The sequence below is a fragment of the Vitis vinifera genome, chromosome 16 (assembly GCF_030704535.1).
Source record: "Vitis vinifera cultivar Pinot Noir 40024 chromosome 16, ASM3070453v1".
Classification (NCBI taxonomy): domain Eukaryota; kingdom Viridiplantae; phylum Streptophyta; class Magnoliopsida; order Vitales; family Vitaceae; genus Vitis; species Vitis vinifera.
In genome coordinates this window covers 7,821,921-7,836,369 of record NC_081820.1, presented here as the reverse complement: position 1 = coordinate 7,836,369, position 14,449 = coordinate 7,821,921, and the positions used below count along the sequence as shown (strand labels likewise).

Below are 14,449 nucleotides of genomic sequence, written 5' to 3'. Positions count from 1 at the left end.
ATCATTTGACTTCCACTCACATCACTGCTATATTCTTATTCAACAAATACTTCAACTCATCTATCTACAAACATTTGGCTGATTTTAAAACTAGATTTTTTGACAACCAACCAAGGAATGGAGTTCCATGCGGATTGACTCTAGTATTACACTAGGCTACAATTTGGATCCCTACACGGATTGGACAAACCTTTACTCTCCTACTCTTTCAAATATTTATTCTTTAGAGAGATAAGCACTTCACAAGCCAAAAATAATCAAAATTTTACCAAGAAAACCAATCGTTTAGGTGATAGTCTTCTCTTGTTTTCCTTCCCTTCTGGTACTCATTTACTATAGAATGATTGACCATTCTTTATAGGATGATTGATCATTTAACCTAGAACATGTGATCGTTCGTCTTTGTTGTGTTGTTCCCCCCTGTACTGTTTGATCATTTTCTAGAGAACGAGTGATTGTCCTCTACACTCCTTAAACATTCACTATACCCTTCTTAATGATAAGCTTTTATCTCCTCCCACTGGCTATTTGGAGCTTCAAATGAATGCTTTGGCATTTTCTTTGGCCTCCCATCTAACCCTTGTGATCACTTTTCCCTGATTCCTCATTCCTCTTTTTAACTACATTTTTCACTTAAACACACATTAATGCTCTAAAAAAAAATTAGTATGTATTCATGCTAAAAGGATATGATTAACACTTGAAAGTAGTGACAAAATCCATATTTTTTAAGTACAAAAATAATGTATTTTTTTTGTGTTAATCCCTCGTCCTTAGCTATAAACAATAAGGATAATCATAACAAAACACCATCCTTATTTTCCAATAATTCAAAATATTAATCCACAAAATACTTTAATAAAAAAAATAAGGTTCTTCAAACTTAGAATTCTCAAGATCCAAAGATATTCATCATCCATATGCATCAATTTATCAAGTGATAGAGAATCATGATAAAGATATTTAGGCCATATTTTGTAATTGTTTTTTAAAACAATTTGAAAAAATAAAAAATAAAATTGAGAATAGTTTCTAAAAACTATTCTCTGATATTTTGTAAAATAAAAATTTATTGGAGAACTTGAAATGTTTTTAACTTGTTTTTAATATTTTTAAAAATAATTTTTATATTTAGTGTTTTATTTTTAATCATTTTATATGTTTATATAATTATTTTTTAAAACAACCCTCAAAAATTAAGTAAAAAGAACTAAAAAAAATATTATATGAAAATATTATATTTTCTATTTTTAAGAACAGAAAACAATTTTCTGATTTCCTAACATGTTTTCCTATTTTCCTATTATGGAGAATAAAAAACTATTTTCGAAAATAGTTGTCAAACAAACCCTTAAGTATCCACCTTAATCATTCCAAATTCTCTTTATCAACTTCTGCTAAAGATGTTCGGATTCGATGCTTAAGGATTGATAATGAAGGGATGATCACAATGGTGATAGGTGACGTTGTTTTGATTCATTTTTTATTCCCTTTTTTAAATATGCTATGCAATTGTTTTCCTTTAGTATTGGATTTTTTTTTTCATGGATTTGCAGGTTGTGGATGATTAATTTATTGAGAAGAATTTAATTATTTAGTACTTTGAGAGACATATTTGTTATATCAACATTTTTATTCTGCATAAATATATTTTATATTTGTATTTTGTAATGAATTTTATTTACTAAAACAAAATAGAAAATCACATTGTGATTGATTTTGATTGTATTTTCTAATAGGCTCTCTTATAACATTTAACTTAAAAAATGTGGAGAATGTTTTCTAATCACATTATGCCCAAAGTCTTCTTTGAACAAGATTCTCACAACTTTCCTTGATGACTTCATGCAGAGAATGTTTTCTTGTAATTGTTTGAGTGTCAATACAATTTGAAGATTCTTTCTGGTAAAAAGTTTTGTATTGTTACTTTACCTAATGAGGGTTGAAAAGTGTTGGCTTAGGGTGTGCATCTCATGGAGCTTCAAAAGCGTTAGCTTAGTGGACTTTTGAGCACCGCCCATTGCTTTCTTAGTCCATCTCTATCACTCATAAGCTGTCAAGGCCCGTCTAGCTACTGCCAATATGCCCAAGCAAGAAAAGAGAAATAGCTAGTCATCTAAGGCTAGCCTTAGGAGAATTGAAGTCTTTTTTAATAGCCTAGAATTTCTTATCCCTAGTGGATCTCTCAGTAGGATTCAAACAAGATGGAGTTATAACAATTTGCCAAAGAGAATAATGAATAGATGTTACAAGATTCCCAAGAAATTCTTCAATTTCTTTTGGAAGGAGATGTGAAATGGTACTAAAGTAGCAAAATAGCAAACAATATAACAACTTATTTATTGGTAGAAATAAAAGTGATTTTTAGATAAATACATTTAAAGTGTGTTTGATAGTAATCATGAGAAGTGTTTTTTTTTTTTTTTTATAAGCATTATGAGAAGTGTTTTTAAATTTTCTAACCTTGAAAATATTTATTTTTCAAGTATTAAAAATATTATAAACGCTTTCCAGAATCATTGTCAAACACATTTTTAGTTTCCAAACGAAACACCGAAATTGTCTTGAAATTATGCTTTTTGATTATTTTTTAATAACATACTCAATTTTTAGGACAAAAATATTTGTTACTTTCTCAAAAAAAGAAAAAGAAAAATCAAAAGCTAGCAGTTTTCAAAGGAGAGTTAGCGAATATTGTTAGCTGTTAAAATAGAGATGCCCATTTCACAAAAGAAAAGGAGAGACTGAGAGGGAGAACCCGAGAGAGTGTTGGCATAATTGAAATTTGTATTAACTTTTATTGGCATTGTAAATTGTGAATATCCTTACAAATGCAGTCTACAAGTAGCCAATCAAACTAAAACAAGTGGGAACGATTTACCCTTAATTAGGGAATGTAATACATGGGATTTGGAAGCTTGAAGGACCGTAGAGACATTTCAGAACCTAATAGGTCGCTCCATTGGTCTCCAGAGTTCCCCACAATTCTATACCCCTCCTTCACCATTTCACTCCTCTTCTCTGACTTATATACGGTCGCCTGTTTTCCATGGTCATTGGACCCCCTGCATAGTATGAAAACAACATTTAATCTCAACACACTGATCTAACAGGATATCATAGTGAAATTTCATTCAGAAATCTCAATGCCCTTTGTCATAATTTAGGTAACATGTGAAAAGGAATAGGAGAAGTGGAAACCAACATGAAGAGACGTCACAAAAATTAACTTTTATGATGAATGATTGAGTTATTTTTCCTTCCCTTCTTTTTTCTTTTCTTTTCCTACTTTTCTGATATTCACTCCTAACAACCTTTGATGATCATGTTGCAGACAATCTCATTGATGTGGGCCTCAAGACAAGAAGCATTAATCAAGATCACATGCAATAATGAGATTATCCTATTCATGAGAAACCATACATCTTTCAGAAAATCAAACTACAATTATCATTTGACAATCCATACAATACAAAAGCATACTCATCTAAATTATAAATGATGTTACGCGTATGCACATGCATCAGAAGGTTGCCATTGCAGGCTGTCCAATCAAAAGTAGCATCTAGAATAGAACCACTTATGGTGTATATTGACATACCATCTGAGACAAATGACACTGGAGCTATGAACCAAGCTACCAGCATGGTAGCTTGGCTTCCATGATATATTAATGCTAGCAAACTGGGTCCAACAAACAGTAAATAAATCAGATTCCAATGCCATTGATTCAAACGCATCTTATCTGCATATATGGACACACACATATAAAGGGGGATTTGATCCCATTCCAAAGGATCGCACAAGATTTTGCAGTTACCACTGGGCTACACAGTCCTATCTACTTTTGCCCCCTAAAATGAATTCCTAGATCTTGACCCCTCACCCCAACCAAATCAATTTTCTGGCTCCGCTGCTGTCTCCAGCCAATGGTTGACGTGGCCAGGAGTCACAGCATAATCTGAATAACTGTAAAAAGGAAGAACATATTTATGTGCATGGGAACATGGGGCATATATGCTCACTTATTTGTCTGTATTTATCATCTTTTGGTGAATATGCACACTAATAATCTGAAAATATTGAGACTGAAATATTTTTTATCTCTAATTTGATTTGTTGGCAGCTAAAATATTTCAGATCTGTATCAGTCCCTACTGGAAGGGCCTACATTCAAGGCATAAAAGAATGGCAACTTGACAAGAATAGGATAATTTCTTACCAGCAATGTTTTCTGAAACTTCTTTGAAGAAAAAAATTGTTGTCAGAATTTGATAAATGGCAAGGTTTCACATGTTTTTCCTAATGCTTTCTATCCATGTTGACCTTACCCAGCCAATTTTATGCATTTTACATCTAAATTGCTATGTCTCAGAGATACTGTGATGATACCTGGATGCATATGTGTACTAATATAAGCCCTGATTAACATAGAACAATAAGCCAGGATATGCCTCAAATGACTGAAATCAAGAGGAGAGAACAACTTAAAGCATAAGGCTATATTTGGTTGATTGGATATAGTATAAGATAAAATAAGAAAGGGAATATTGTATATGTTTGATTGATGATAGGATAAGATAAGTTATACCATTCTATGTTTAACCAAACATAGGATAGGATTAATGGTGGGATATATCCTCTACCTTTTTCATATTCCTTCTATATAGGATATGTTAATCCCAACCTAAGATATGGGATATACATATCCCATGAATCATAAATTTATTCTTTTTATCAATTTTTTTTATTTTTTTATATTACTTTTGCAAAATAAAAATTTGTATTATTAAATTTATTTGTGTTTAAAAAGAAAAACTTAAAAAAATATTTATAAAATATATGGTAAAATAATATTAATATATATATATATATATATTAAATACTATAATATAAAAAAAACTATTTATAAAGTTTAAACATTTTAATTATGAATATTGTTAAACATAAGAGAAATTTCATATTTTTTTAAAATAAAAAAATTATAATGCACTATAATTTTTTATTTTAAACATTGAAAAATAGTTTATATTCTATTTTATTTCTTTATTCATGCTATAAACTAAATATTAGCAATACATAACATATCTCATTAGATATATTACCTTAAGATATCATATTCTTTGGATTTAATATCCAAGGATATCATATCAATTAAACATAGAATAAGACTATGTTTGGTTAGTTAGATATAGTATGAGATAAGATAAGAGAGGAGATAACATATCTTATCTCATCACTTATCCTATCTAATATTCAACCAAACATGAAATAGGATAAATGGTGAGATATATTATCTATTCTCATTTTTATATCCCTTATACGTAGGATATGTTAATCTTAAACTAAGACATATGGTATATATATCCCATGTATTATAAATTTATTTATTTTTAAAATTTTTTGCTTTTTTATATTACTTATTTTTCAAAATAAATTTTTTTATAATAAAATTAAATTTGTGATTAAAAAATAAGAAATAAAAAATATTTTAAAATAATATCAATATATGTATTATATATAAAATATTTTTATATATTAAATAACATAATATACAAATTTTTTATTTATAAATTTTAAGTATTTTAATCATGAATATTGTTAAACATAAGATAATTTTCGTTTTTTTTTAAATAGACAATATTGGAATGAAATATATTATTTAGTTTAAATATTAAAAAATAATATATATTCCATTTCATTTTTTATTCATTTTATAAATTAAATATAAGTATAAAATAACATATTGCATTGGATATGTTACCTTAGGTTATTGTTATAATATCCTAGGATATATATATCCTATCATATCCTATCTTGTCAACCAAACATAGAGGTAATAACATATTCAATCCCATGGTTGGTGATGAAATAAGATAAGTTATTTTACCGCTTATTCTATCCTATGTTCAATCAAATATAAGATAACATAAGTGATGAGATATAATATCCATATTTTTTTTATATCCATCTTACATAGAATATATTAATCCTAAGATAAGATGTAGGATATACATATCTATGTATCATAAATTTATTTATTTTTATCCAAATTTTAATTTTTATCATATTACTTATCTTGAAAAATATATTTCTTTTATTAGAAAATTATATTTGTGGTTAGAAAAGAACTAAAAAATATTTATAAAATATATTGTAAAATAATATTAATATATGTATTCTTTAATATATATATATATATAGTATTTTATTTTTATATATTGAATAACATAACATTAAAAGAAATTATTTATAAAGTTTAAATATATTAATCATGAATATTGTCACATGTAACAAAAATTTTATATATTTTTTTTTTAAATGGAAAATATTAGATTGCAATATAATCCTTATTTTAAACAATAAAAAATAATATATATTCTATTTTATTTTTTATTCATTTTACAAATTAGATATAAAAGAAACATAACACATCTCATTGGATATGTTATCTTAAGATATATATTTTTTTTTATAGGTATATGTTATCTCAGGATATTATGTCCATTGTTATCACATCTAATTAGAAATCATATCTTACGATATGCATTTCTTATCTAATGGGATATGATATCGTAGGATATACATATCCTATCATATCCTACCCCACCAACCAAACATAACCTAAAAATTGAGTTGAGTTTGTCAAACTAATTACAAGCCCAACTTCAACTAAGCTTCAATTTTTTCCATGGCAAAGTTTGAAGCATAGACCCTAAATAGACTATCACACCTACGTCTCAACAGAAGGCTACACATATTGACAACCACAGAATTTATATTCTTCAGAGATATAGCATGTGGTTGCATTTTGTTTATTCCTTATTGAGTTTTATGTTCTACACCTAGAATTTGATCAAATTTAGTTATCAAAACCTTAAATGGTGGTAAATTTTAATTAATACATTTGAGATGGTTTTATGCTAGCTTATTAGTTAGTTTTCTTGACCATAACATAACTAATAATTTAATGTGAATGTATTAGAAACCATACACACATTCACCAAGGAATGGGCAAAAGAAAATTATCAAAGCAATTGCATACATAAAAATTAAAAAGAAAAAAGACAAAAGACAAAACTAGTGTCTTGAATAAAGGCTACTATGTTCTTAATTGTGTACGATGATGCAGACTCAAATCTAATTGTTGCATGCAATGAATATATCAATAATAGCACTGTATTATCATATCAGATGTCCTGTCATGCCTCAGCCCATAGCCTAACAAATACATTAGAATGGATAAAAATGCTAGGAGACAATAACAAGTCCCAAGTTGCACTTTATTGTTCAAAATCCCTTTAAAGTTTCTCCCTCCAGTTTTCACACCATTCTAAGCAAAAATTATTACATTTAGGTTTGATATACTAAACTTTGAGAACCAAAACTATACTTGTACTCCAAATTGATAGAACTGATAAACTAAAATACAACTTGTGAGTTTTTCAAATTCTGTGTTTGAGGTAAATATAACCTTAAAGACAGAAAGGGCTATGAAAAAGCACCAAATGTCCTGCCCTTGAGGCCTAGACAAGTAGTAAAGGGTTGGGGAGAATTTGTGGGAGGTTCTAGGTTCAAGTTCCAATGGGGCAGAAATTTACCTATCCAAAAAAAAAAAAAAAGGGGCGCCAAATGCCTTGTCAAATTTTCTGCCTTTCTGAAGATTAGATAATCATCTATTAGGTGTGATTCACTCTACGTGGTAAAAAACAAAATTTGTTCTTCAAATGAACCCATCATGATAATGAAAGAAATTTATGTGAATTTTTTTAACAAGCAAGTATTTCATTAGAGAGAAAGAGTACATGGTGCAAAACAAAATTTGTGCTTCAAATGCAACATGCAAGATAATCAGAGAAATTTATGTGATTTTTTTTAACATGAAAGGATTTCATTAGCTGGCTGGGAGAGAGAGAGAGAGACTATATATAACACATGCATTGATAAGGCACCCATAAGCAAAACTCCTGATAAAGAAGAATAGAAGAAACTTGAAATAAAACATGATTTCCAAGATAAATAGAAAGTCAGAAGGAAAATAGGGCACAAAAGACCAAAAAAACCTGCTTAAGAAGAAAAGAGGAAACTTTTAAGCAAAACATTAGTTCCAAGATAAATAGAAAACCAGAAAGACAGTCCCTCAAGGAAAATGGAAATCTTTTACTGTAGTCATTTAGTGATTTTGTTTCGCATAAACTGCCAGGAAAAGGGGAATGAAAGAGAAAAATAATATTATAAGTTTAAACCCAATAACATTTTGCTCCGCTCTTTCGCCAACATAACTCACTTCTTTAAACAAGATTAAAGATTTTCAAGATTTATAACTCCCCACACTTTGCAATATATATATTTTTTCTTACTTCCTTCTTTCTATCACAAAGATTGATATCCCTTCCAATTTTTTAGCATTCCATGGCTTCTTAGTTCCAAACATAGCCTTAAAGTAACTATATCCTTAAATCCTCATCAATTCTTCTATCACAGATTCACAGATGTACATTAATGACTATCCCTGGCAAATCAAAACTCACTGGGAATTAGAATTCAATTTTTTTTTTTCATATTTCTTCCGGCTTTCACTATAGGCCATCACAATTATAAAGGATGTTCATCTTGAAAATGATTCAACGTATCTATGCCAATTTTTTGGTAATTTTTATACACAAATACAAAAACCTTGTTATCTTTCCTTATTTGATTGTTTTTGCTCAGCTTCGCTCAGCTAACTTTGTTTGATATCATATCTTGTGTTTATTTGATGTATAATCTGGTGTCATCTGAACTTCAAGGGTTTTTCTATACTTGACTGAATTTAATATTCTCAAAATTACAAATATAATAAATAAAAATCATAATTTCTGTACTTAATATTTTTAAAATTACAAATACAAAAAATAAAAATCATTAAGAATTTCTGTACTTTACTTTATAGTTGAATAAATTGTTTTTTCTTTTTATGATTCTTTCAATAAATTAATAAGATCATGTCAAATCCAAAATGTCCAGTGAGAGTACTAGGTACAGAAGAGAATGGTTAACAACAGAATTTGCATTACACATTCTAGATCTTTGATATTTGTTAGTGCAAAGGCCATTCCTGATACTAAGGAGGAGACTGTATCGATTAGAGATAGGTTTCCAATTCGAAGTGAAAAACTTCATGAAAATAAAAAGAACATTCAAAACAAAAATAAAGAAGAAGGGAAGGTTCAAACTATATGTCCATAGTTATGTGTGCATTGTACTCACCTCAATATTAGCTTGTCCCAGTTCTGGAATCCTGCATTGATCAAATTCTCAACAGTGACACTCCTTTGGTTTTCACTGCGCCCAGTGAGCAAGAAAGTCTTGAAGCCCAAACTTTGAACCACTTCATAAAGTTTCAAACTAGACCCGATAGCAGGTGCCGTAGCCTTTTCAACCCATTTAGCAAACTCCATTTCATCAAAAACTTCCAAACTACAAAGTCACACAAGAGTTCTCATCAGAAATAAATCATTTCATTCAAACACCCATCCCATAAAAACCCAATAAGATTGAATATGTATTTTCATTTCTTTTCTGACTTGCTTTGCCTTTCAAAAAACAAAAGGCTCTGAATAGGTCCAATTGCATTAGCCTCAGATTTGTGGAGGCTTTTTCTTCTCAGGACCAAAAAGTTGAAAGACAACAGTTTTAAAGCTAAAATTCCCTTAACTTACTTTTTCTTAGCAACTAAGCAGGTAATTACTGAAGTTCATAGTTCTAAATTTCAACTGTAATATTCCTTTTCTTAGTAACCAACAGGGTCCCTAAACCAGGTAGCAATACTATAATCTCCCTTATAATTTCCTAACTTTTATGATCTTTTATCAGCAACAACAAAGTGGTCCTTAACTAAGTTTGAAAGTTTGAAACAATCCAAGGTTATGTTTGGATTATGGATTTGGAAGGGATTTGATCCCCCAAATCTAGGTCCATTCTTCAGATGAGAGTTTCATCATTTGATTCAGACTTTGGTTAACTTACAATGGATTCAAGACCCCAAAATTGACATTATTCCAATAAACAAGGATGGGACTTCAGATCCCTAAGTCAGCACAATTCAAACAAGAAAGAATAGGCGTTGTTTCCTAAATCTCTAGGGAAGATATTTGGGTTCCTATTAGATCTCAAAAGGAGTGAAAGGAAAGCTAAAAGCAAAAATAGCTTGAGAAAGGGATCCATTTTAAAGTAATTATAATCTTTTTTCTTCACAATATCTAAAATGGATCCTCTTTTTGGATCTCAAAAGCTAGAAGGGAAAGAAAAAATAGGATAGAAAAAAAGAATGCCAAGTTCTTTAGTTTTGTTATAGTAGAAAATATAAAGGAAAATAAAATATAATGAAAATTACTTGTAAAACCCATACATTTTCAAACTCTCAACTCTCTAATTATAAAGTAAAAAAAGTTGGAAAACAAGTAGAGAAACAATTGGTTGAGGTCAAACTTAATTTTTATCTTCCTTCGATTTTTCTTCCCTTTCCTTTTTCCTTTTCCTAATCTGTTCACTTGCAGTTTCCAGGATCAAAATGAAGCCTTAAGGATCCTATCTCTACACAGAACTCACGCCTGTCCCCAAGCCTGACCTACTGGCATCTCACAGTCGCAGCCATGGCACCAAGGGCATGTCTCCACCTTCCACAAACTCCACTATCCTTCCAGCAAAAGCTCAGCAAATTTCTGGGAAGCCAACCTGCTGAAACAAAAGTAGAAATACACACTATATTTGGAAATTCACAATCCAAATTTAGCCAACGAACTAAACGCTAAACCCATAATTTAAAGAATTTCAAACCCAATTCAGTTCTAAATCCAAAGCCCCAATAGACCCCTTTCTTCCTTCTTCCCAACTTTTGTCAACAGCCGAACATGTTATTGACAAAGTTTAAGAAGATCCTTTTTTTTCTTATTCACAACCAGACAGATAGGCAAAGAAAAATCATAGCCATTACACTAGATTCGGAAATTTATAATCCAAATTGATCCGAGGAGATAATTGCTAAACCTATTAATTTGGAGTATTACAGCAACCCAATAAACTCCTTTCTTTCTCTCTACCTAATCTCAACAACCAAAAGACATGTTCCTAACAAAGTTAAAATCCTATATTTTTTTTTCTCAACCAAACAGACTGGCAAAGAAGAATCTTACCCATAACCATGCTCAGCATAATACGGTAGATTCGACAACAACGTTTCGTCCACATCGAACACCCAAACATCGTTCCCATCCGCACTCAATTCCACAGTCCTGGCATAAATGGCAGCCTCGTTCGCTACTCGTTCGAGATCGATTTCATAAGCCCTACCCGTCATGTAATCTTTCACATACTCCGCACACGCCACAGGTATCGTCTTCCACGGACCAAGGTTGTTGGCCTCAACTCCAAATCTCCAACTCGTACACTCTAATTGAATTTCCTCACTGGATTCCTGGGGATATTCGAGGATCAGAGGCCTGGGGAGGAGGTGGGAGTTGAATGGTTCGTGGGAAAGTGAGATGGAAAACAGGGCGAAAAGAAGGAAAATTCTAAGGGAATTCATGATGGAAAACGGATTCTGGGAAAGGAAAGTTGGGAGATAATTGGGGTTTTTATAAGGAGGTAAAAGGGGAATCAGATTCCGCGGACAGGTTGGTGGTGTTTCCCTTTTTCAGAAATGATAAGAAAATGGATTACTTGGGATGAACAGCGACTACTTTTTCAGAGAATGATAAGAAAATGGATTACTTGGGATGAACAGCGACTACTTTTTCAGAGAATGATAAGAAAATGGATTACTTGGGAAGATCAGCGAGTACTTTTTCAGAGAATGATAGATGCGTGAGAGTGAAGTAATAAAGTTTTGTAGCTGGCAATCGCGGCAGTGGATGGAGGGAAGGCTCAGTATTGGATAGAAAAGAGGGTTTCTCGGATTGCTCTTCCCCCCCTTCCGCCACCTGCCACCTGCCACCTGCCACCTGCCACCTGCCACCTGCCACCGACCACCGACCACCGACCAACTCATTTGAATACTAGGCTTCTTAACTTTATTATATTGTTAGAAAATTTTATTTTTGTAAAGTGGTAATAATGATTTTTATAAATGTTCTGAATTATGTATATAAAAATAATTTTAAATGGTACGTATTTTCTTTACCTGATTATTATAATAAGGGGATATCATTAATTTTTCTTATTTCTTATTTTATTAAAAATAAAGGCACATATCTTCTCATTTTATTATACTAGTAGAAATCACGTGGGATGTACATAGGTAAATGATTGTTGATATATGGAATAATTGAGATAACATCTTAAAAGGTAATTTGTGAGTAAATTTAAATTTATTTAGTTTAAATTATTTATAAATAATTTTATATGGATTAAAATAATATAAAAAATGATGTAACATACTTATAATTTAATTAATAGGTAAATAATAATTATAAATAGATATATGGAATATATTATTGTATATTATTATAGTAATATATGATATTTGGTAATATATTATTTTAATATAAGATGATGTTTTAGATTGATTTAAATTCTTTATATTTTTTTATAATTTAGTAATTAAGTGAGATGTGAAACATATCTTTAATGTCATATATTTGAATTTGTTGTTTATCACTTTTGAAATTAATTATTTAAATAAATATTTATTATTACATTATATTTGTAGAAAATAGATGGAATATAAAATTACAACAAACATATTTGTGTTATAATCTATATGTTTTGTAATCCATGGATGTATCATTTGAAATAATTAACTTAATTATTTTTTTACAAAAGTTTGGAGGGCATCATTATGATCATTAACTACTTACTTGTCTTTGCAATAGTTTGGATTATATTCCTTTTTTTTTATTTATAGAAAAGTTACACATATTTTAAAAGGTATTAACTGAAATAGAAAAAGATGTTTTAAAAAATATATGAGCAAAATATTTCTATAAGCTAAGGGTATATTACCTTATATTATTTTTTGATTTTTTTTTTTTTTTTGTGTTTATTTTTCTCTCTATGTTCAAAAAATTGCATAATTTGCATTGAAGAAATAAGTTTTATTATTTTAAATTTAATTTAGAAATTGTTAATACGGTGAAAGTTACTCTTTTTTTTTTATAATGATACCAATGTATACTTACTTCACTAATATAAATAATTTAATAAAAATATTTGTGTACATGTATAAATAATCTTGTTAAAGTAACTTATAACTTTTAAAAATCATCCTATTTAAAAATTAATCTAATAATACTAATAAACAATTGATGAATTATCCAAAATAATTAAAAAAAAAATTAAAAACTAACATTTTGTTCATTTATTATAAATTAGAAAGCATGAAAGTAATACATAATAGAGAAATAAATATTATCAACAAATAAATACCTTGATATGCTTAAAATGAATCTGAAAATAAAACCATAGATAAGGTAAAAACCACATCAATGAAAGTGCTTATTCTACAAATTTCTCTATGCAACCACCGTCTCTGCCTCTTTTTGACCCTGAATTGTATGGTGTAGAGCTTTTCATACTCCAAAGACTTCTTCCATGGCCGACCAAAAAACACAAGCAACCACCGCCTCTGCCTCTTTTTGACCCATTTGAAAACACTCTCACTCCTTCATATCCATATATGTTGCCACCCAAGTCCCCGTCAAACTCATCGCAACCGATTATACCTTTTGCAGATTCAAATTTTGTACTCTCCTTATCTGTTTTGACCAAAATTGGTACTTGTTTAGACTAAAATTGCAACCATTAATGTGGACAGATAAACATTAGGTGGAAGACATGTGGATGACGAAAGAGCTAAAAAAGGATGTAAAAATGATAAATGTAAACTAGGATCGAAGATAAGGGTCTACATGAGCACATACAAGAGGAAAATTAGCAGACATGCCCAAATACCAAAAGGCCAACTAACAAAATTTTTATTCAATTTTATTAAAAAAAAAAAAAAAAAAAAAGAGAGAAGATGAGTGGATTGATATAATATAGGATATAAAATCATTATTAATTAGGGAATTAAAAATATTTTATTTATATCTTAGAATTTTTAAAAAAAAAATAATTTGTATATTATATTTTATAATAAAAATTAAGACATATTTATTTGTAAGATACTTTTATCAAATTAAAATGATAAATTAATTTTTTTTATAATTTTATTTAATATTATGAAGTAAGAAGGTATTTTAGGAAATAATTCTAACTCATGAAAAAAGTACATGTATTTTAAAATATTTTTAAATGAAAAAAGATAAAACTGATTTATAAAAGTTCAAGTTCTTTTTTTTTTTCTATATTTTTTTTAAATTAGTGAGTCAAAACCTACTTTTCTAAAAAACAAAAGCATCATGTGGGAAAAATATATTCATCAAGGTGATGTTTTTTATTTAAATTTAAATAAAACTTAATTATTATTCAT

The 14,449-nt window shown here is 29.3% G+C and overlaps 1 protein-coding gene across 1 annotated transcript; it reads right to left on the bottom strand.

The window, feature by feature from the left end:
- Positions 1–2,769: 2,769 nt before the first annotated feature.
- Positions 2,770–11,974, bottom strand: LOC100264454 (acid phosphatase 1). The gene is made up of 3 exons (XM_010663970.3): positions 11,175–11,974; positions 9,250–9,459; positions 2,770–3,065 (listed from the first exon to the last, which is right to left on the bottom strand). Exons 1-3 carry the CDS (start codon positions 11,564–11,566, stop codon positions 2,888–2,890), a joined length of 780 nt encoding a protein of 259 aa, XP_010662272.1. The 5' UTR covers positions 11,567–11,974; the 3' UTR covers positions 2,770–2,887.
- Positions 11,975–14,449: the final 2,475 nt, after the last annotated feature.